General features: G+C 44.2%; 1 protein-coding gene across 1 annotated transcript in view; it reads left to right on the forward strand.

Annotated features, from left to right (window-relative positions):
• The window catches only part of foxp4 (forkhead box P4), an 85,220-nt gene that overhangs the window by 16,993 nt on the left and 44,870 nt on the right, over nucleotides 1–23,357 (forward strand). The window contains 1 exon segment of the mRNA XM_031848473.1: nucleotides 16,641–16,811. Within this exon segment, the coding sequence (XP_031704333.1) occupies nucleotides 16,650–16,811 (162 nt within the window). The 5' untranslated portion in view covers nucleotides 16,641–16,649.

The following is a 23,357-nucleotide window of genomic DNA, read 5'->3' on the forward strand; positions in this document are numbered from 1 at the left end:
CTGGGACACATGCTGTTTTAATAGACGCTGTGCTGACGTTACTGCAGGGGCCAAGAAGCCACCGTTAAAAAGAAAGGGTTTGGAAAAAGAGCAAGAAAGGGCCTCATCTGTTTGCATTAAACAGTGGAAGAACTGACCAGTGAAGGAGCAAATGAGCGGCAGACGGCTAAAAGATATCTGCTTTTCTGGCTTTGTCCCTCGCTTCAGATTTCCCTCCCCCATTCTCCTCATTTTAATCGACCTAGATCGCTCTGTCTGCTCCTTCTTTTGTTTTGTACCTCTTGTTTTATCCCACTTATTTAACTTTTTTCCCCCGCATTGTGATAAATGAATGGCATTTGCTTTCGTCTTTGACTAAATGCATCAACTAATCAGCTATATTTTAGTTCTGTTGCAGTAAGTCTACTAAAGTTATTCTTTTAAAATATGAAGACATTCCAATATAAAAAACATATCACAAAATCATACAGATATAATGAAGAACAAAAAAACACTGAGCTCACAAGCAGGCAAACGTTTTGTTTTTACTTCACGCTCATGGTTTATTCTGACCTGTCTGCCTGGCATCTACACCATCAGGTTATTTTCTGCATCAGATGCTCCTGATTTGAGAATGAATTAGGCAGCTTGGTGGCGTCAGGGTTGGGATTTTGGGTTTGTTCGCTAGCTATTTTAGTAGCTAATTACTGAGGGGGACAGTGTTAATTGGAATTCTCTTAGATAATGTGAACTCCTATTCCCCTTTTCTCCCCCCGCCTCCACTAGAGTTTAATAGAAAACCACAGCACTTGGACCTCTCCCTCACAGTCTCTGCGCTTCTTTCCTTCACTTTTTTATTTCGATGTTTCTGACAGTAGCTCAGCTGATGCATTCGGGGACAGAAGATGTTAGTGGTCATGTTGGCGCTCTTTATGTGCCGACTATATACTCTGTGGTGTGAGCTCTACTTAGACGAAGTGACATGTAGTAATCCTCTCAGACTTCGTCAGGATATCGACTCCTTTTCTCCCTTTGACTAGCATCCTTTTACCTCTCACAGGGCACAACATTACAGAGACATGGAGCTCGGCAACACATCACACATGGAGAATTAAGCAAAGGACAGGAGGCTACATTTCAAATGGAGAAGAAAAAGAGCTGTAGTTCACAGAAAGATCCTCACGAATGCATGATTTATGTTGCATTGCATTTATAGTCTTTGAAAAATAAGTAATGAAAAACATAAATTTTGATAAAACTTATCTTAAGGGCTTGCTTAATCTTTTTTTTTATTCATGTATTTTATGCTTAACTTGTGTTGCACTGATAATGAACAAAACTGGCCTAACCTGCATTTTGACTTCACACTTTCCCCATAGCCTGGGGCGCTGGAATGCTAATTCAGTGGTGCGCAAGTAGGGGGATAAAAACACAAAAAAGTGATTTTAATTTTAAAGAATGTTTGAAATTAAACAATAGTTGCATTTGGATGTTGTTATAATTGGAGCGAATGGCTAGATAAACAGGCTTTGGTTGCTGGCGTAGGAGCACACACTTGGGGGTCTTTCCATATCTGTGCTCTGTTCAAAAATTAAAACCAGCATAAAGCAGAGAGGGAGCAAAATTAATATACAGCGAGAGAAGACTAATCAGAGATCTGTGGTTTCATTGTAATTCTTCCGTCGTCTTAAACTGTGACAAAAACATTATTTAACATCTTTACCTCTGCTTCAGCCACTCAGAAAGGCTCGGCGCACACACATAAGACCTTACAGTATTTTAATATCACTGCTTGTATATTCTAATCCTGACACCACTTGAAATATAATTCCTTCCTCTATTTTAAATCACGGATGTGAAATTGCATTAAGGCAAGAGTGTGTGGGCATGAAAGCAGGGATGTTAAATGGACATATGAATGCAGGGGTGAATCCTAACCTATTAAGTACTTTGCTTATTATTTCTGAAAGTAGAGCGTGATAATTAGTTTGGTAGAAATCCTATAGCAGGGTGGAGGTATGGGTCTCAATAGTTGAGCCAAATTAATTTCTTCTGTCACCTTGAGCATATGTTCCTCTTAATAGGTTTAATTTATTTCACGGTGATTAACTTTTTTCTTCTTTTCTTTTTTTTTTTTACCACTTGACTGTGATGCACACATTCACGACAAAAAAACCCACTTCAACCCGTACACGTGAATGGTATATTCATACCTAAATATGACGGAGAGCCGCACAGCGTCATTACAGCTTGGCTCCCTGAGTCCATGTGATCTGAAAGATGGCACTGTGCCGTTTTCCCAGGGGTCCCTGCTGCTGCGGCCCAGTTGTCATGTGATCCATTTGTCTGGCTAAGAGCTCTGTTTTTCTCAGGAGTCACTCCAAGTCTTTTTAGTCCTAAAAGTTAACAATCATTCCTGATGTTAAATCCATCAGGAACCTCCATGTGCCACGAGGTCGCTTTAATAATCTCCCTCGTGTATGTGTGTGTGTGTGTGTGTGTGTGTGCTGAGGGTAGGTCGGACCATGGGAAAGTGGCATACCTGAGCGGATTAGAGAGATCCCAGAGGACACTTTTGCGTGGGACAGTATTCAAAAAGTAATTTCTTGTAAATTCAAAGCACATTGAATGTAACACCTAAGACAAGCTGGGCTTTTTATATCTCAAAGAACACAAGTCACTATGAGCGTGTTTAGTTTTCAGCATGGCTGTGCATGAGTGTGCATGAGTGTGTGTGTGTCCCCCCCCCCCGATATGTATGGTTTGTTTTTGATCTAGCAGGGATCACTCTAGTTGCCCTGTCTGGTTTCAGCTTACACTGGTAAATTACACCCAATCACTGAAATTACATCCCAAAGACTGTGTGTGTGTGTGTGTGTGTGTGCGCGCGCGCGCGTGTGTGTGTGTGTGCGCCTGTTTGTGTGCTCTCCATTGTTGACGTCATCTCAGTGAGATGCACTTGATGTCAACTTTGATTAGGCAGAATGAAGTCCAACTGTTTTTGTGTTTTCGTCATTTAGGGGAAGTAAAATGGAAATGCAGCTGTTTTGTGTAAGTGCATGTGTCTGTAGTCATGCATCACACAAGTTTGTGTGTGTGTGTGTGTGTGTGTGTGTGCGTGTCAGTGGAAATCTCTGTGTTGTGTGTGGCTGGGAGTGCGTAAGAGTGGTTGTCAGCTGGTAAGCAGTAAAGACTCGGTGCGTGGCGATGCTGATGGGCAAAGTCTCTGTTTTCATTCGAGCAGCTACAGTAATGGAAGCTTGATGGGACAAAACTCAGACAGAGAAGCTGTAGTCTGCCAATTAGTGCACCAGATGTCAGTTATTGTTGGACTAGGATTATGGCAATAACTGCAATTGGCCAACGGTTATGAGCATTTGTGTGTGTGTGTGTGTGTGTGTGTGAACTAACTCCACTGTGATAGATTTTAAACAATCTTCTTTTGGGACTTGCTCCTGTCTTTATTACTCTTCTGGCACCTGTAATGTTTTTCAGAATCCTGTCTCTCTCTTTCTGTGTAGTTTTTCAGCATTTTGGAAATGTAAACACTTCCAAAATACATCCAGATGTTTCCAGCTGTGCTCCGCCACCACAAACACTGGGCAGGGAGTGTGTGTGTGTGTGTGTCTGTGTGTGAGCCTCCACGACTCAACTATTCACTCAAAGACAGACAAAATGATTGCAGGATTTTGACGTATATCTCTGCTTCTTTGTGTGAGGAGCTTTTCAAATGTGGTCTGTGTGTGTGTGTGTGTGTGTGTGTGCGTGTGTGTGTGCTGATAAGACTATTGTAGTTGTTAAAAGCTGCTGCAGGCTAACATTGGCTGAATTAAAGGCGCTATTAAATGCAGAAAAAAGTCAGAACTGACGCAGTGTGACAAAGACCCCGATTTTATTAAAAACATTGACCTGATGTACTATGCCCCATTATCTTTCTCTCAGTCTCCTCCTTTCGCGCTCCTTTCAACACACACACACACACACACACAAACTCATATAAAGCAAGACTAGCATTTTTATGGCAAAGCTCCATTTAGATTTGCCATTACAAGAGATTGGACTGAGTTCAACCACTTTGTGTAGGCGAAGTTGAGAAGGGACTAATTGTGAGGTGAATGGTGTTAGTGTATGTTTACGAAATGTCCTTTCATACATGCACACACACACACACACACACACACACGTGCACGCAATTACTCACTTACTACTAGAGTTCTAATTAGCAGATGTCCTTAACTTCCATTATTATTAAATTATTACCAATATTATTCTCTCTTCACTTTCACACAAGCTCCCATACACGCACACACTTTTCAACAGGTGAACACATTTAAATGTCAGCCTCATGCTGTTTCAGATGTATCAGCCTACTGTATATCTGTGTGTGTGTGTGTGTGTGTGTGTGTGTGTGTGAGAGCGTGTATTTGTTTATGCACCATGGCCATGCTGAAACCTGGCTCCTTGGGGAGTAATTACAGAAGAGGTTTTCTGGCCATTTTCGCTCATTAGTGTGAATATGGAGAGAACCTTAGTTAGCATGCGTACGCACGCACACACTCACACAAAACACACACAGAGGCTTGTGTGCAAGGCAGAAGTCCAGACATGTGCGCAGTGCTGATGCCATGACTTTAGTCTGGAGTTACGTGGTGCACTTCTTCTGCCACAAGTCTATTTCAGCCCCTGCTTTTCTGTATACATACACACCGTGTGTTTGCGTGTGTTTGTGTGTGTTTCTCCCGTTCGACAGCATCTGGCCAAACAGACTCAGTCCTTCAATTCAAACTGCAGGTTGTTTGTTTGGGTTTGCCCTTACAAACACACCATTAGGCCTCTGTACTGAGGACTATTCTGGTCTCTGGCCTCAGTTTAGCTCAGGCCTGCTGCCTGGCTCACTGGAGGTCCCTGCAGGCAAACCTCAGTCCTACCAGAACCCAGGAAGATCCGAACCACAGCGCACCGCCTAGCCACCACAGTGAAACTCTAGCCTGCTTCAACCAGGCCCGCTCCACAGCAAACCTTAAATGTCAGCTGGAGGGTTTTAGTGTGTGTGTCCTACAACTTGTCTTTTGTGTTTGACAGTCAAACCATCATGATGCAACAAGTTCACATTTTCTACAAACAGGTATGGACAAGAAAAAGGCCCGAGTCTTTTTCCGACTTACAGCCAGTGAAAAAGGATTTGGGAATCAGAGATGAAGAGAGAGGAAAAGAAAGAGAGAGTCAGAGGCGGCAGGGAGAGAAAGAAAACAACAAAGATGGTTAGGACAAAAGCAGTATTGTATCATTGAAATGACTTGTGAGTTGAAAGCCTGAAAAGTCCTCCCCAGAGCCAGGTCATAAAGCCCAGAAATGGGGTTTGGCAGCGGAGGCCAGAGCCAGACAGGCCTGGCAGTCGAGCCCAGAGAGCTTCCAGTAACAGGAGATGTAAAAATCAATTTGCCGTGAAAAAGGTAAACAATCGGAAATGACAAATATGCAGGTTCTTTCCATTGCTCTTTCTTCATCTCTTGCTATTTTCACTGTTATTAAAAAAGACAAATGCAGGGGCGAGGAGAATGACTAGTCAGGAGTCATGTGGTGAGGGATCCCAGCAACGTTCAGGGGGAGGGTGAGAGAGAGGGAATGTGTTTTTTCTCTCCGTTTTCACTACCTGAAACAGTTAAGCTGGACTTTTACAGTCAGCACTTGAAACACGTACACTCCATATTACTATGGATGATGCGAACACACGCAAATGCCCACATGAGGACAAGTCAGCACTCCTGATTACAGAGGTGGAGGTCATTACGACCATGTGGATGGAGAAACGATTGAGGGACAGAGGGATGACAGAGAGAGAGAGAGATTGAGGAGAGAAGGGGGGCGAGTCCTTGGGGGCCTGTTTGGTGGTTAGGGGCCCTCGGGGGCCCCAACGGAGACCTCCATTAGTGGAACGATCTGAGCCTGGGGGAGCCGGCGTGGTGACGGTCCTTCAAGGCAGGGGCCAGTCTGTTTAGCAGCAGTTTGTCTGCATTGCTCATAGCATTGATCCAGTGTTGAGCTGCAGCCATAGGAAGCTCTTTGCTGCTGAATAGGCCGAGCAGCACTGTATTGATAAAGCAAAGTGGACCAACGGAGAGCCCTGTGCACCCTGTTGGTCATTTGGTTAAGACAGACAGATCTTGTTCAATACACACACACACACAGCCCACGGCTACCTCATGGTATGTTAAATCCAGGCTGTGTATGTGTCCGCGTGAGTGCAGTTGCACATCTATACGTGCATGTTCGTCCAACGATTTGTGTCTTACAGAATCTAATCCTCTTTGCTTTCTCCACTCGTCTATCTCAGATGAACAGATCTGCAGTGACTGGCTGGGAAAAATAATGAAAGGGGGGGAAAAAAGACCAAGCGAGAAAACAAACATGTTTCCCAGGCCCCAATTAGCCCACTTTTATTGCCCCTAGATAGCCCTCCCACCCTCCTCACTCGCCCCCTTCACTCTCTGAAGTCTGCTTACACATAATGCTTCACATCACTGAGAGTGCTTAAACATCAGCAACAGAAACAGGTGTCCAGGGGACACAGTGACAGAGGAGGGAGGCAGTGACAAAGTGGGACAAGTGCCACTTTTGTACATCAATGTATTTACTTAAATCTGTGTTTTTAAACTTAACAAACATTGACGTGTGTGTGTGTGTGTGTGTGTGCGTATTGAAGCAACACGAGTTTTGCTACCGTCTACTCCTCACATCTGTGTGTGTCGGCTGCACTGTAGGACATGTGTGTTTTGTGGTTGTTGTGTTTGTACGACATCAGTCGTTCACAAGGCTCACAAAGAAAACAGTTTGAACTCTGTGCAGAAGCCATCAATTCTTAATGAGATAATGAGATAATGACATGCTAACGTACTCGCAGCAGCAGCTCTGTTTACAGATGAAAACAAACCACAAACAAGACACAGACTTGCTGAGCACTTTCATTTTTTCTCTCATATACACTTTGTTCTCGCTACCCCCCCCCCCTCCCCTTTTCTAGCCATGATTTTGTGCTTTGGCCATAAGTTAGCGAGAATAACAGGTGGGGAACATCTTGATGATGTGTGTGTCTGCCTGATAGACACACACATACGCAGTAATGAGTCAGGCGCTATAATATGGCTGCAGACCAGATTCCCTAATAAGAGAAGAATGTTGTCCATGGCATCCAGAGTTTTCCACTTGAATCACACATTCATCCAGCCTGTTTCCTGCCCCGGGGTCTTCCTCTCGGCATGAACACATGAGGAGAGGGAACCCTCTGTCTCCCTCTCCCTCTGCCGGACACTTGCCATTGTCTCCCCCCCACCCCCCTCCCCTTCTCGCCACTTCCTTTTTCTCATCCTTTTCATCACTTCTTCTACCCCCTCCATCGCTCGGGATCAGTTAATGTGGGGCTATTGGATTGGTCTTTTCTTTCCCTCTGTTGGATTTTGCTCGTCTGGTTCTGGAGTGACATAAGCACATGACTCACAAAGTGAGTCAGACCAATTCAGGCTTATTGCTGAGGAAATGGTGCTGGATTAGGAGGAGAGGTGTCATTCTCGGACTGGTACAGGAAGGCACACACTCTCTCTCGCTCAAACACACACACACACACACACACACACACACACACACATATGCATACATACAGCTAAATAAGAAAAGAAAAAAACATCCGTGGTTCGCTGAATCTCCAAATGAATGGAACTCTTCGTATAGCTTTGGAGCAACAAACCAAGACAGAAGTTTAAAAATTCCCATTCAAATACTTTAACCTTGAAATCTCCTCTTGCCAAGGCATCAGCTCCCTCTTTTTTTCATCTGTTAAATGTTTGAGTGTTTGATAGTTTGAGGTCTATAGCAGAACCCGCCCGGGAATTAATGTCATTCATATGCCCTGCGGAAATTACTTTTGAAATGCATATAATCTAAAACATGCAAATGAGGCTGACTTTGTGCACCCTGTTTAATATGAATTATCATTTTCTGAATACCTATTATTACTGCGTACATTTCTCCAATTATATTGTTCTTTTTTTGTCACTTTTGCATAAGGACGCACATGTGCACATCAGGAACACCAGAAACGCGCGCGCACGCACTTCCTCGGTGACATGCGTGTGCGTGCAGGCGCACTCATACACACACGCAGCAGAATGTCTTTGTGATGGGTGTGTTTTAATGAGGAATAATAAGGATGGTAATGACCCAGTCCACTTCTCTCTCTCACTCACTCTCAGTCTTTGTTACTCTCTGCCGTTCTCATCCAGTGCCTAACACACAGCTGTTAGTTTACATGAAGCCAAAGGGAAGAGTAAGAGGAATTAAAAAAAATAAATAAACATAAATGTTCTGCCTTTCGCAGATTCGGCACAAATTTAGAAAATCCTTTGACAGCAAATGAAAATAACAAGGCAGGAAATACAAGTGTTGCTCATCCAGTTTTCATTAGCTGACTGAAATATTGATGCGTTATAAAAGTGAACCGTGCATGTTCGGTTTGTCTTTTCCTTTTCTCTTTTGGTGATAAAGCACTGTTATTAATGTCCTTGTCCAAGAGGCAGACATTTTTTTTCTTCTCTTTTTTCCTAATTTTAAATGAAGGCATCCCTTTTTCAAACGAAATACTCTATTAATTTATTTATACTGCGCCATAAATTATTCTATTAATATTAGCATGTTCCAAATTAATATGACTTCTCTCAATGTTCCTTCTACTTCTATTAATTAGCATGCTTGTCACTATAACAAAGATTTTTCTTTCTCTGATAAATTATAAAGGAGACATTTTTTAATACAATGAGAACCGCCTGAGAAATTATTAATATTTTAGTTGTGGCCTGTAAGACAGAAGTAAGGAGAAAAGAGCAAGAGGAACTGAAAACTAACAATTACATGGAAGACATTATAGACCGTTGTTGGCGTGCAACAGTGTTGACTTTTATTTAGGTTTTTTTGAAGAAAAGATATGCGAGTGGTGTGTGTGTGTGTGTGTGTGTGTGTGTGTGTGTGTGTGTGTGTGCCCATACTGAATGGGGGATATCATCTTGTTTTAGCACTTTTGGATAGGATGTGAATTAATTACCTCTGTAACAGCTTGGACCAAGTTCAAAAGTACTAAAATTCAATTAATTTGAAAAGTGGACATGCTATCATTTTCTCTGCATGTCTCCTTTAAAGTCTGGCCTGTTTTTACTGTGGACTTATTCAATTATATTTGATTAAACTCGCTCTGATCCAATCTATTAATTAACTAGGAAATGCAAAGTGCCCGACTTGAAAGCCGATGTATAAAATTGTATCATGTCCACTTTGATATTTATTTATTTATATTTTTTATACCACATTTTTTTTTAATCCATTATAACCCTTCATTATTGTAAGTCACTGTTGCTCATTTTTAGGTAATATTAAATAAATTCACTTTATCATCCTTGTAATGCAAATTTTGATCATAAATGAAATTATGTCTCACCTAAAGGCAAAACATACTTCCTCTTTCTATTTTTGACACAATTTTGTCTTTTCACGCAATAAAGTATAAATGATCCTTTGTAATTAAAGTTAAGAAGTTGGTAACTTGCTGAAGGTGGAGAATATCAGTGTCAGGAATGGAGCAATTCCGTGTTTTAATGGTAGGTTCTCGTAATATGAATTGAAGGATAGTTTTTTTTTACGGGACTGAGCATTCCTGTACCATTGACAGGTCACCTGCACCTGCACACACACACACACACACACACACACATACACACATACACATGTTCTATCAGGCTTGAGAAGGCTCAAAGACTAACAAGTGAAATTGTGTTTGCTGTGTGTGCATTTTATGAATTCTTGTCACCCATGTCAACCTAGTTTTCGATACATGGGGGACTGAGGGTCAAGCAGATCAAATTCATCACATACCCTCTTCACGACACACAAATACGAAAATTAAATCTCAATGTACTTAAGTATCAGTTTACTCATCTATTTCACCTTCATATCATTTGTCAATTTCCCTCCTGACACCTTTACATCTGTCTCTATCAAAATGTCTCTTCCATCCCCCCCTCACAGTGAAGGTCATTCTAATAAAGAGCTCTCGTAGGACAGAGCTGCTAATTGCTCCGCGGCGCTCTAGCTGGTTTCAGATCCAAATAAAGGCACGTCGCGTTTTTACAAGCTCCTCTCCCTCTTGGCCCCCATTCCTCCACCTCCCCTCTTCACGTCTGTTCCACCATGTTAAATACAATCAGGGTATTAGTCATAACCGGACCTCAGCCTCCATTACCTCTCCGGACAGAGGGGAGAGATGAAGGGGAAAGCTGGGATTTTTCATCCTCATGATCACAGGATGATTTCCAACCGGCACACGGGAACGTGCACATGCGCAAGCTTTACCTCTTTTGGAATTTACAACCCGTGATTTTAGGCTCAGATAAATGAGGTGTGCACGAAGTCCGCTCCTTCTACAAATATTTGTGTGTGATGTGAGCGTGTGTGTGTGTATCTTTGTGTCTATCTCCAGTATTTTGAACAGACAGCAGTCCGCAAGCTGGTAAATCACTTACTGCACTCTAAAGGAAGGGTCGAGGTGAAGGCAGGAGTGTATGTTTGCCCCGGTCATACACACATACGGAGCGATCTCATCGGTGTGGAATGTGCTGTGTGTTTACCTATGGCTCCAGAACCCACCTGACCGAGGGAGGCTAATCTTTATGGGCTCTGTAAACAGGGACTTTGTCTTCAGAGAACTGCAGGCGGGCAAGCAGACACACAATTCACACATGGACGCGCGCACAGACATACACGCCAGAGAGGAGGGGGAATGAACATATATGGTAGGCTACATACTGTACAGCCAATACACAGAAAAGCACACATGCACGTGCAGAGGCTGCATGCACACACAGACACTCACTTAAATGCTCAGACAATCTGAACGCCATGTGTCAGACAGTTTTGCAGAAGTATAGAAGAATTCCCCGTGTTCATATAGCAGGGGATTTTCTTATCATCTGCAGTCTGAGCCCCTCTCTTCTTCTCTCCACTCCCCAACAACAGCACTGGCTTCTTCATTAGTCAGCTGCACAGCACGCTGGAGGTCAGGCTATAGGCCAGTGCTGCTAGCTTCTCTCTCTGGGTTGACGATGCTCTTTGAAGCCAGCCAGCGAGCGAGCCAGCCGGTAGTAGATATTGGCCCACATCTGACTGACTATCTGTCTGTGGGATAATGGAGTTCACCTGTTAGCACTGGAGCTTGGCCAGACCAGCCGCAGACTAGCATTAGCCCTTTGCTGTTAGCGAACCTGTTAGCGCTGGCTGGCAGCCAGAGTAGCCTGGAGCAGGGCTGTTAGCTTTAGCTCTGTGTGGAAGACAACCTGGCTGCTCCGCTATGGTATCCTGCTGCAAATCTGACTAGCATGTAGCAACGGCCAGCTGCTGAGGAAACAACCAAACTTGGACAGGGAAGTGATGGAGAAAGAATTTGTGCAGTATGTGTTTCTATGTGTGTGCTCGCTTGTGTGAGAACGTTTTCTTCGGCTATCGCCTGACCTCATTCTCTTTTATTGAAGCTAATACACGCCAGCTCAGAAATGCCACGCAGATATCCCTCCTATCCCTCTTCCTCTCCACTCTGTCAGAGAAGACTGCAGAAGATATCTGAAACATATAATATACCCCTGTGTGGCTGCTAGCTATACTTGTATACTTACATGATCATCAAATTATTTTAATGTTTGTGTTAAAGAAAAAAAATGTAATATTAAATTAAATGCGTATTTTTTTTTGCTATTCTATGTGTTGCTATTTCAAGTCCTCAAAGGGAGCTAGTGAACACTTGTGTCGTGATTAGCAAATTGAAAAATTGAAGGAAAAACAATTAGTGGGGGAAATCCTTGTGAAACAGCTGGATTGCAGTGATGTAGCAGTGCAGATTTACTTCGTGAACTGAATCATGAACTGTCTGACAGTAATTCACTGAATTGCATTTAGGTTGATGCTGTTCTCAGAATCAACACGTCTTGACGCGCACAAGGTAGCCTCGTTAGTTAGATATTTGAATATCTGCTTGCATGGACAGATAAAGTAGGATATACGTATATAGGAGGTGCAGGGCTGTGGTGGAAACTCTGCCTTGAAACTATGATGACACAAGAACATCTCGTTCTTGTAATTGTCTCCAATTGTCACTGCTGCAGAATCACTACTGGAACGTTAATGACACAACCCATGTTTACTTGTTTCTTTTCTTCTTATCACACACCACCTCTAAATGCCTCACCGGGCCAGACATTTTTTGTTATTTTTTTTTTTTTCCTTTTGCTCAGTGTCTCACAATGGGAATTGAAGGAGTGATTAATGGAGACATAGCAGGACAGACCTGATAGTTGGATTTGTTCTGGGTTTTGGGGTTACAGCATATTCCCTCAGGGCCAGTTTCACGGTTTATTTAGTGGTAGAGTCTTGGGTGAGAGTGTGACAACATGGGTGTGTTTAGTACATTATTAACTATCTGTATATATCAGTGTTCATGTCCCGTCAAAGCATTGAAATAAAGCCGCTTAGATGCTTTCAAGAAACAAATCCTGAAGTAAATAGATATTTTGTGGACACAATGACAGTAACCAGGGTCATTTTTTTCTTATATGTGTTCACAACTGTCAATTATAATGAAAAACAAAAAATCCCCTTTGGGTATAACAACCAAATATTTTAAGAATACACGCAGACACTCATTGTCAACAGAGGCTCCTACAAATTCTGTTTCCTGATTACAAAACAGGTTAGAGCTCCAGTTCCTCAGATTTCTATCTCCGGGAAGAGTGTTTCTCTTGCTCACAAATATTGATTGAACTATCAGAGATCATAGAAGTAACCTATGTGGATTCTATTTCAGGGTGAAAACTTTAATGTTTTCCAGGGCTGAACCTGCCAATAGTTACCAGGCATAACCAGAGGGAGAAAGACAGCATGCAGAGAGTAGGGGAAAGACAGATAATTCAAGAGTCAGATGAAAGTAGAAGATAGATGATGGAGTGTAGATACTGGTACAGACAATTTTTTCCCTTACCCCCCTCCCTCCTTCTCCCTCCTACCCTTTCTCTCCCTCCCACCCTTATTCCCTCAGTTCTTTGCCTAATAAGCAGCGTTCCTGCGAGCTGATGCAAGGCGGAGGAAACAGAACAGGCGTTCTGGGACTGCTGGAAATATTCCCTCATGAGGCATAACATGATAAAGACTTATTATCTCACTAAGCTGCTGTAAACACAGATGCACACATAAATACACACTGTACACAACTCCCTCTCACACATACAAACACACATTCACAGAGAGTGAAACTGGTCCGCCTTTACGGTTCTGACGAGCTGTGACCAGGAGGAATCTGACAGAGCCAATCCCTCCCAACAAAGCCTGAGAGTCAGCCGTTGTGAGCCAGCTCACTGGGCATTTGGCTCGGCTTGTTTGAACTCCACACACACCTAGAGCAGTGGGAAGGAACGGAGGGAGAGCTGAGTTCTGATTATTATTAGTGCTAAGTTTTCGGGAACATCTGAACAAGCCTACGTGTCGAAACAGGACTCATCCCAGCTCCTCTCTGCTCATCAATCACACCAGACACACATATAAACACATGCACCTAGCGTTGACTATGAGCTAATCTATTACTGTACAAAGGTAGGTGTCAGCCTCTTCGACAAACACACACACGTATACACCGGAGTCATCAGAAACATGTTGAGTCCCATTTCCCTTCTTCTCTTCTCCATCCCAATTAGAAGGCAAAGGAGGCCTTTTATTTCCCTCTCCACCAAACACATTCTTTATCTCTCTGATCTGCACCCCTCCCTCCCTCGCTCGGTCCCCTCGGGGTAGTGGGAATGTCTCTCCCAACACACTCTCAGGTCAGGGGTTCAGCTGGAGGGGGTCTGAGCATGTAGAGAAAGCGAGAAAGCGAGGAAGAGACACTGAAAGAGTGAGTAGCGGGTTGAGGCAGGCCTCTGCACGGGCAGCTCCTCTTCACTGCCAGAAACACTTAAACTTAAAGCACTGTGTGTATGTGTGTATCATAGCCCTAATCAGAGACTTCAGGGTAAATTTATGCCCCTGCCTTTTTCCCGACCTCCATTACACCAGCTTATATACACCCATTACAGGATATGACAGAGTACACACCCTTTAGAAGAGCATACCACACTGCCTCCGTGTGTGTGTGTCTGTGTGTCTGTGTGTGTGTGTGTGTGAAAGAGAGGGTATGCGCTCATGTCTTTACACACTCCCCACTTTCCCATTAGGTCCTTGTCCACCTGCGAGTTCTATCTCTCTGTCTGTCTTTATCTCTCTTCCCTTCATTGCTAATAAGGTCAATGAGGAAAAGTTAGAAGCAGATGGGTGTACAGTACATTACAGCACAGCGCGGTGTAGTGTGGGCTAGATAGCGAGCCGGTGATTCATGCTTACCGAGAAGCGTGATGATGCGAAGAGTTTCTACTGCAGTGCAAAGCCAGTGGTCTGTGCGGCTGGATCTGTTGATCACTCAGCACTATGCCTTGCTTCGTGATATTACCTCAGGGAGCAGTTTGACCTAGCAGAGGTCTGGATGAAGGCAGGAGGAGTCGGAAGGAAGGAGAATGAAGAAGGAAGGAAGTGTTGGGAAGAGGAATGAGGTTGGAGATTAAGCGACTAACTTTAAATGTCACAATAACGCTCGACTTCTCAGTCTTAACTTCACAGGCGGTTGGGTTCCAGGAGGGAGACAGGAGAGAGTCAATGGGGAGGAAAAATACCACAGTGTGATTTGTGGTTTTTGCAAATGGTGTTGCTCGTTAAAGAGGAACAGTGAAATCTGTCTGTGGGCACCTTGTACTTTTAAAGGTTTAGTCAGCAAAAAAAAACAAAACACATTTGACAAACGCAACCTCACCACTTCTTTGCCACCTGCACCTTTCCAAGGTCAGTAGTGAACTTTCCATGGAAAAACAAACAAACATATTTCATCATGTATTCTCAGCGGCATCAAGCTATATTGATTTTATGAGCCTTGAATAAGCCGCCTCTGAAACTGCTAACACTAGGCCGATACAATTCAATGATAGTGAAAGGAATTTAGTTTGTGCTGCTGAAAGAGTTGGAAAACATTTGCAGAAAAAATATCTATTTTTTTTTAGGATTATACACAGACCTTACTGATGTCGGAGTAACATTATTTGGTGAAAGGACCAATTGCTGAAGAACATTATTTTCAATGCATCGGCTAGCACAAACTATGTTCTACTCATCCCTATTGTATCACTGCACCAGTTGAAAATTCAGTAGCAGTAAACTGAAACTTTGAAAAGTAATTCCAACTGCATGGTTAGACAGCAATATATGTTGAGGGATTTAGGTTAACTGATCCTTTAACTAGCACACCCACCAGCCCATCCACCTGCATCCACTTGTATGCACACACACACACAAACACACTCAGGTCCCTGTCCCCCAGCAAGCATCTGGCAGCATTCCATTAACAGAGCCACCAGCGCTCTTTCACAACCTCACCTGCTGTCAGTCTCATAAAAACACACACACACACACACACACACACACACACACACACAGTGCTTCACCTGCTATTGCGTCAAAGTTAGATTCTCTCATGAAATGCCTTTTATCGTTTCCCCTGAAGGCATGGGTTGTACGCTTCTGACAAACACACACACACACAGTCGCACACAGACGGCGGGTACAATGCCTCGATGGCGTTTTGTGTACCCACCCTGGTTTGCTGAAAAAAAAGCATTAGAACTTTCCCCTTAAAAACTATGCGCTTGTGTGTGTGTTTGTGTGTGTGTGTGTGTGTTAATTTCTAAAACTGGATGAGGCAGAAAGACGAGATTGAGCTTGTCATTAGGAGTTCACAGCCTGCGTGCTTGTGTGAGGGTTTGTTTTGTTTTGTGTTAGCTGCCTTGTGTGTGTTCTTCACGCGCCTATGTGTGTGTCTCGGCGTCTCCTCTCTCCCACGCTCAAGCTCCTAACGATGGCAAATGCGCCCTTGTGTTTGCGAGGCCTTGTTTCTCAAAAACAACAACACATCCAGGAACGGCTCGTTTTGTCGGGTTTTGTGGAAGGAACAAGCTCTAATTAGAGAGGCCCTATGAAGGTGCATCAAACGGATCTTTCTCAAAGACCAACCTGCTCATGGCTCTCACACAGCGCACACATGCCACCTCTGATTATTGGAGAAATGTCTGTGTTATTTAACTGTATAGCAGAGTATTAACAGCCTTGTCAGTTTAGATTTGCTGCACGTCTGATCCTAATCCATGCGTACGCTCCTAGACACCCATTTACGTACAGACAAAAAAGTGTCTGCCTCAGGTGTTGCTTTGTGGCCACTTGGGCATGTTTGTGTGTGTGTGTGTGTGTGTGTGTGTGTGTGTGTGTGTGTGTGTGTGTGTGTGTGGCCAAAAGCCCTTTTCACAAAGTACACGTGCACACACACATGCACATACAAACACACAATTCACTTCTCTATCTGCGTGTGTTTACTTTAGGTTCCTCCCTTGTTTGTTCACTCAGATGGGAGCAGGCTTTCTGCTCAAACTGCCCAGGTCACATTTGTTCAATCTGTCTGTTGTTTTGCCCCTCCAACCCCCGCCTCCCTCCTTCCTCTGTGCTCTCAGGTGCCAGTGATGATGGTGGAATCAGCCTCTGAGACCATTCGAACGACACCGTCCAACCAGAACGGAGTCAGCAGCCAATCAGATGGAGGGGGCGGTAGAGAGGGCGGTTCTAACGGAGACATCAACGGAGAGATCAGCCCAGTCGACTTACTGCACCTGCAGCAGCAACAGGTGTGTGTGTATGTGTGTGCGGGAGACATTATGTTTACATATCGACCTGTATATATATATATATATATATATATATATGTGCTTGCAAGACTTGTTTTGCAACACCTCCCACTTGTGCAACTCTTGTGCATATGTACTGTTGTCAGGAGCAGGCTGTTACATAATGTACAGATGTGACAACACGTAGTCTGCTAGACTCTGGTAATTGTCAGCCTTGCATGTGCAAACAATGAAAAGCTCTGAGAGGTTGGCTCATAGGTGCTTTAATTATCCACCGTTCATAATGTGCAAGCTAATTCGACTGGGATAAAGTCCACCATAATAATTCATACGCAGGAGGTTCCCACTGATATACTATTACACATTACTGGTTGAGAAAGACACACCTGCTGTCCCGTCTAAGCTCTAAAGGTGAGAGGAGCCATTTTGTCCTGTCGCGGGGATCACACATGCACTCGCACATTCTCACAATGTAAACACACACTCGATATGGGACTCAGATGCTCAATGAGTGTGTGTGAGAGTCTCTTTTTTTTTTTTTCACCGATCCATGAAGTGGTGTTTGTGTGTGTTTGACATGTCAGCGTGTAGTGTTTCCAGTTATGCTATTAATCCTGCCTCCTGTGCGTCCCCCCCCAGCCCCCCCCCGTCCATACACACACTCATCCCTCCACACACACACAAGCGTCAAATTACATTTTCAAACTTCCCGTAACTTCTTGGATGAAATTCTATATTTATATTTCTCATTCCACTAAAAATCCACAAGGGACCCAAGCCTTCACACAAAGTAGACAACCACACAGATCATTTTAACAATTTTTTAATTTTTCTATCCAGAGGTCTCTACATTAGTCATTTGTCCATAACGGAACAAGAATGTCCGCTGAGTGTTGTCATGTAATGATGGAAACTCACTGATTCATGTTTCAGTCATTGATGTGGCATTTGCTGCAATTGAGAAGAAGTTCCTCCTATTCACTACATGCAATGGCCGTATAAGCATGTGGGTCATTTCTCTCCCTTTCTGTGTGTGTGTGTGTGTGTGTGTGTGTGTGCGCGTGTGTTGTGTCCGCCCATCACAGAGGTTCAGTGTGAGTTCTGGGCTTTCCGACACCAGCTGAGTTTCTAGTTGAGGAAACCCAGGGGGAAAAAAATCAGGGTTTCCTCCCTGCTGCTAAAATGACTCTCCTTAATTATAATGATGGAGCCTTAGGTGAATGAAGAACACTCAAGGCCCTTCACTCCTGTCCGGCTCTCCCTCCTCCTTCCCCTGACTGCATCCTCACCCTGCTTCCTCAGCAACCTTCATCCGAGGACACACACAGCCACGCACAAATGCACACACATAAACACCAAACCTGTAGCTCATACAAAGCAGGTCTTTATTCTCTCAGACGTGTCTCTGCTCTCTATGTTTTTGCACCTGTGTGTGTGTATATGTGTGTGTGTGTGTGTGTGCACGCTGGTATTTCCTCTCTTGAGCGGGTTACCAACCACAAACATACCTCCCTCTTTCTTTCCATCTTTTTCTCTTCCTCTCTCTCACTGTACTTATTTTTCCTTCTATCCGATGTGGACCATGAAAGACAAGCACAACCTTTCCTCCAGATCCCAGCCCTCACCTCACAAAAAGATAGGCCACATCCACGTATGTAACAGTAAATACACAGCCATTTACTGTACCATATTCTCTATTTAGAGCTTTCTGTTGGTATATGATCAGAATTTATCAATTTATGAGTTTACTCAGAAACCTTCTCCGTGGTTTTACATTCCCACAATTTATTTCCTGTTTCTCATGCTGACCCTTTCTAGTTGTTAAAACTTTCATCAGCTAAGTTAAATTAGAGATTGACCAGTTTTGAGTTTTATTCATATTTGTTTAAAACTTGTATAAACTTACATGTCAGATAAATGTCCTGACAGACATACATCTCCTTTTCTGGAACCCTCAAACCTGCACATGCTCTCTCCACAAGATCATGTGTTACTTTTTTTATCCCTTACTCCAACACACTTTTGATTAACCCAGTTTTGGTGTTGTAATGCTGGGTGACCATAGAGGCTGTATTCTTAGCATGTGCCCACTGCTCATAAAAATCAATATTGTCTAACAGAGAAGGCCGCAATACTGACACTGGTCACCTGACAGCAGTGTATAAGAACCTGCTCATGCTTCAACCTTAAAGTCTTGGATACACCTCCTCCTCTTGTTCATTTTTCCTCCACGCTTGAGTCTCCCACCTGAAGGTGTAGTGCAGACTAGTGTTGGTGCTTAAACACCATGCCAGTGCGCACTGGAGCAAAAAAGACACACACACACACAGAGAACTCCTGACAGCCCGGTGTTGTCAGAACACAAAGCCGTTTTTTCCTTGGGCCCCTTGGGAACCTGAGAGAAATCACAGCCATCTCCAGCCATCAAACCCCTCTACTGGCCTCTGTCTTCTGTCTCTCTCTCCCAGCTTCTCCATCTCTCGCCGACTCTGTCCTTCTCTTTTTCTCATTTTTTTGTCTTTCTCATTGATAGGAAGATAAATAGATATAAAACCAGGTCACATGCAGATGCTGTAGGTGGTCAGTGGACAAATGAGGAAGTGGGTGAGTGTAGAAGAGATATTGGGGAGATGGGACATACAGCCAGAGGGAAAAGGAGGGGCAAAGAAGCAGCACATGGGGGGGGGGGGGGGATTGGTGGGCTAGAGAGGAGGAATAGAGGGATGAGGGAGGGGTGTAACGCTGAGACGTGTCAGAAAAGGGCGCCTGGGCCTCCCTGTGGAATGTGGCCTGTCTGCCTCCCCAGAAAGAACAGAGCAGGAGAGAGGGAAGAGAGAGGGAAGAAAGGGAAGAGAGGGCGAAGACCAGTTCTGCCCCATCATCGAGGAGAGAGAGGAGGGAAGAAGGGAGGGAGAAGAGGGGAAAACAAAGAGCAGAGTTACAGGGCGAGAGGAAGGAGAGGTGGAAAAGTGAGAGTGCAGTGGAGAGTGCATGGCACTTTGTTGAGGTGCCGGGCATGGGTGTAGACATGAAATGATGCATAGCAGAGGAGAAATGTAAGCAGGATAAATCCTAACAAACCTCAAAGTGTGTGTGTGTGTGTGTGTGTGGCTGGGCGGCGGGTGCTCTGACAAGAACCAGGTGTCTTCAATTCTTTCCTTTTCTTTAAGTCTCTCTTTTTTTTGAGCAGATGTGAGTCTGCACTTTGAGCACCGTCAATTCTCTTCTCCGCTCCATTCTCACCCATTTTCATGTGTCCTCCTTTTTCCCTCGCCATCTGTGAGTCGCTTCTGGTGTTCCAGCAGCTACAGTAGTCGCGGCCGCTGATGTCGGGAAGAGGGGAGGGGAAATTAGGAGGGAGAGGAAAGGGAGAGATGGTGACAAAAAGGTGCCGTTTCCTCTGTGCCGCTCATCGGTCATCTAAAACAGCCAGGGAGGGTTTCTCCCATTTTCTCTCTCTTGCCCTTAACTCGCTCTTGCGCACTTTAGAAAGTGAGAGGCAGATTGTAGCGGTGGTCTCCCTTACACAAGGGTTTAAAAGGCACATTGGTTTAGAAAACGACAGTTTTAGAAATTGACTCAGAGCTCCGATCCCCACTCCCATTTCTCTTAATCAATTTTTTTCCTTCTCTTTTTTCTCTCAAAGGCACACACACACACACACACACACACACACACACACACACACACACACACACATACTGGCAATCTGTTTCTCTCCCTCTCTCATACACACACAGTTAGTTACACACATGCACAGAGCTGATGTGAGTTAATGAAGGGTGTAATTAAGGAGCCACTGTGATGACTGGAGATCAGGGGGAACCGATACAGATCTCAGATATACACAAATACGGATGAAAGATAGCTGTTTTTTTGTGTGTGCGCACGCATGTGCATGAGTGTGCATTTGGGTTTGATGGCGGGAGTGCGTTGCGGACAGAGTTATGAGATTGGTGTGTGCGTTAACAGGCAATGAGAGATGCTGGATGATTCAGATAACGTATGGCTTCCTGTTCGATTGGCTTAGACTCTAATTATGGCCTGCGTGGCTGGAGGTGGGGAGGTTTTGAGACACATGTGATTCTGTAGCTCCGGCTGCTCGGCCATTGCTAAATTATGGGAGGTGAATTTTGGTCACTGGGACAGTTATGTCCCGTTTGACCTCCAGCTCTCCCCCAGAGTTCACTTTCAGGTCAGGAGGGCATAGGAGACGGAGGTGAAGGGGTGGCAGGAGGAGTTGAAGAAAAATGTCCAGACACTTTTCTCCAGTTTGTCAGTGCAGTGGGATTTAAACTAATTACATTATACTTCGGCTTTGAGCATCTGCATGACAGGTTGCATCCCATGTGTGTCTATGTGTGTCATTTTGCTGTCTGTATGTGTGTGTGTGTGTGTCCGTCCGTCGTGTGTGCGGGCCAGTAAATCAGTCCCAGGCCTCTCTCTGAGTGCTGTCACCTCCTAAAAGCTTTCCCTCGGTCTCGTCCAGGCCTTCCTCTTTATGTCTGAGGTCAGTACAGTTCACAGGTCACCAGGGGTCATGCTGGGACAGAGGAGGGGCCAGTTGGGTTGCCTAGCATTGCAGAACACCCACTGCTGTTACCAAGGCGATACAAAGAGACCTATAGAACACCAACTTCCTCTAGGAGTCTTAAAAGCACCAGCAGGTCCCTTTATCCGTCTTCTTTGACTTTTACTTCCCTTTTTTTCTTGAGCTGCCGATCTCTTTAAAAAACTATTAATAAATAATTAAAACTCTTGCAGGGTACTACATGCTCAATATTTAGATTGGAGACAGCCATTCAGTCTCTCAACTGCTTTGACTGTTCAGGGTTGTGGGGGATTTGAGGAATACGCACTTCACACATCAACGTGTGCATTCCTGTACACCAGACATGTAAACACAAACACAATGCAAATCTCATGCTCAGTAATATATTTCACATGACTCCCCTTCATCATATTTCTCAGTCAGTGATTGGTCACATTGAGACCTGATTCCAAGATGTCGTATTTATGAGCGGCCATAAAAAAATGTTTTCCGTGTTTTTCCAGCCAAGACATTGCATGTTGGAGAGTCCAATGAGTGTGATTTTTGTTCTCACTATTGATGTCCTTTCAATCCCTGTCCTTTTGTATTTCTCTGCTCTCTGACCGCCATATACATTTTCAATATCTAATTACAGAGTGAGTGTTCTTGAGGGACAGCTATGGGTTTGACAAGTTTCTGAAATCATAGCTAATAGATGCGTCATAATTTTCACATTGGCTTGAGTGGAACTGTAAAATCGACTTAATGGGGCTCAGAAAAAGCATGCTATACAAGGCTGCAAGTCTTGTGGATAAAGAGTAGACGGACAGTAGACATGGTCCACCAGGCCAGATCAGCCGGCATGGACACGGTTGGTTGACCCAACCAGCCAAGAGGCTCGGGGACAAGAATAGACAGATATCAACAGAAGAGAGATGTGTGTGTGTGTGTGTGTTTGTCCTCTCTGTTGTGGAGACTGGCTTATACACACATCCCCGGGCACCTGAAGGGGTTAGGTTGGGTTTGGTTGCCAAGGAAGTGTTTGGAAGCACTTACGCTGGGCAGGCCTAGCTGCGCTGTCAGGTAAATAACACACACACATGTACACACATGAGCACAGTACACACACACATGAGTGGGGACGGACACTGTTCATAGAGAAGTTTCTGAGAGTGAAAAAGTAGATTGTTGACTCTTGCTCTTCAGACGGTATCGCCACGGTGACTGGGGCCTTTTTAAGAGGTCGTAGGTCAGCGAGCAGAGCTGCATGACCTCATTACTACTACTAGTCAGTGACACTGGGGTGTGACTGTGTATGTGTGTGTGTGCATGGATGCATGTTCACATTGGTCACCGTCTTCTGCTTTCTCTATCAATAAGCAGCACTAGTAATTGGTTTTAATTGACGTGTGTTCAGACGCAGTGTTTCAGAGATCACTCGGGGCAAGGTACTCAAAAAAGAGAACATTAGTTTACAACCCCCTCCCGCACAGGTCAGACAATCCTCATGTCTTGGTCCTAGTCTCCTTTCTTTTCTTAAATATCCTTACTCCTTCATTGCCCCACTCCGGACCCACAGAAGGTGACACTGAGAGGGGAAGGAGAGAATGTGAAGGGTAAAGACAAAATGTGCAACGCTTATGAGGCTGCTAGGCCAGTAGTTACCCTGGAAACAGTCGAGAGCCCGGCGGTGCACACAATGAACACACACATAGGTATACACACCATGCACACAATAGCTGCAGAGACCTAAAGTGTTGCTAATTAGCTAGTCCGCGCTGGTTCTTTGTGTGAGCCATTTTAAAGGAGAGATTAGAGTCAACAGGGAGGAGAAGAGGAATGTAGCTCTTCTCTCTCTCTCTTTGCTTTCTTCATGAGCTCTGGGACAGTGTGTGTGTGTGTGTGTGTGTGTGTGACGGCCTGTTTTTCACCTGACTGACAGAAGATTTTTTTGTCTTTTCAATCAACAAAAACATATGAAAAATATAAGTGTAATGAAACTTTGTTTGCGATAA

This window comes from Anarrhichthys ocellatus, unplaced genomic scaffold (assembly GCF_004355925.1).
Source record: "Anarrhichthys ocellatus isolate YVR2014 unplaced genomic scaffold, GSC_Weel_1.0 scaffold1, whole genome shotgun sequence".
Classification (NCBI taxonomy): domain Eukaryota; kingdom Metazoa; phylum Chordata; class Actinopteri; order Perciformes; family Anarhichadidae; genus Anarrhichthys; species Anarrhichthys ocellatus.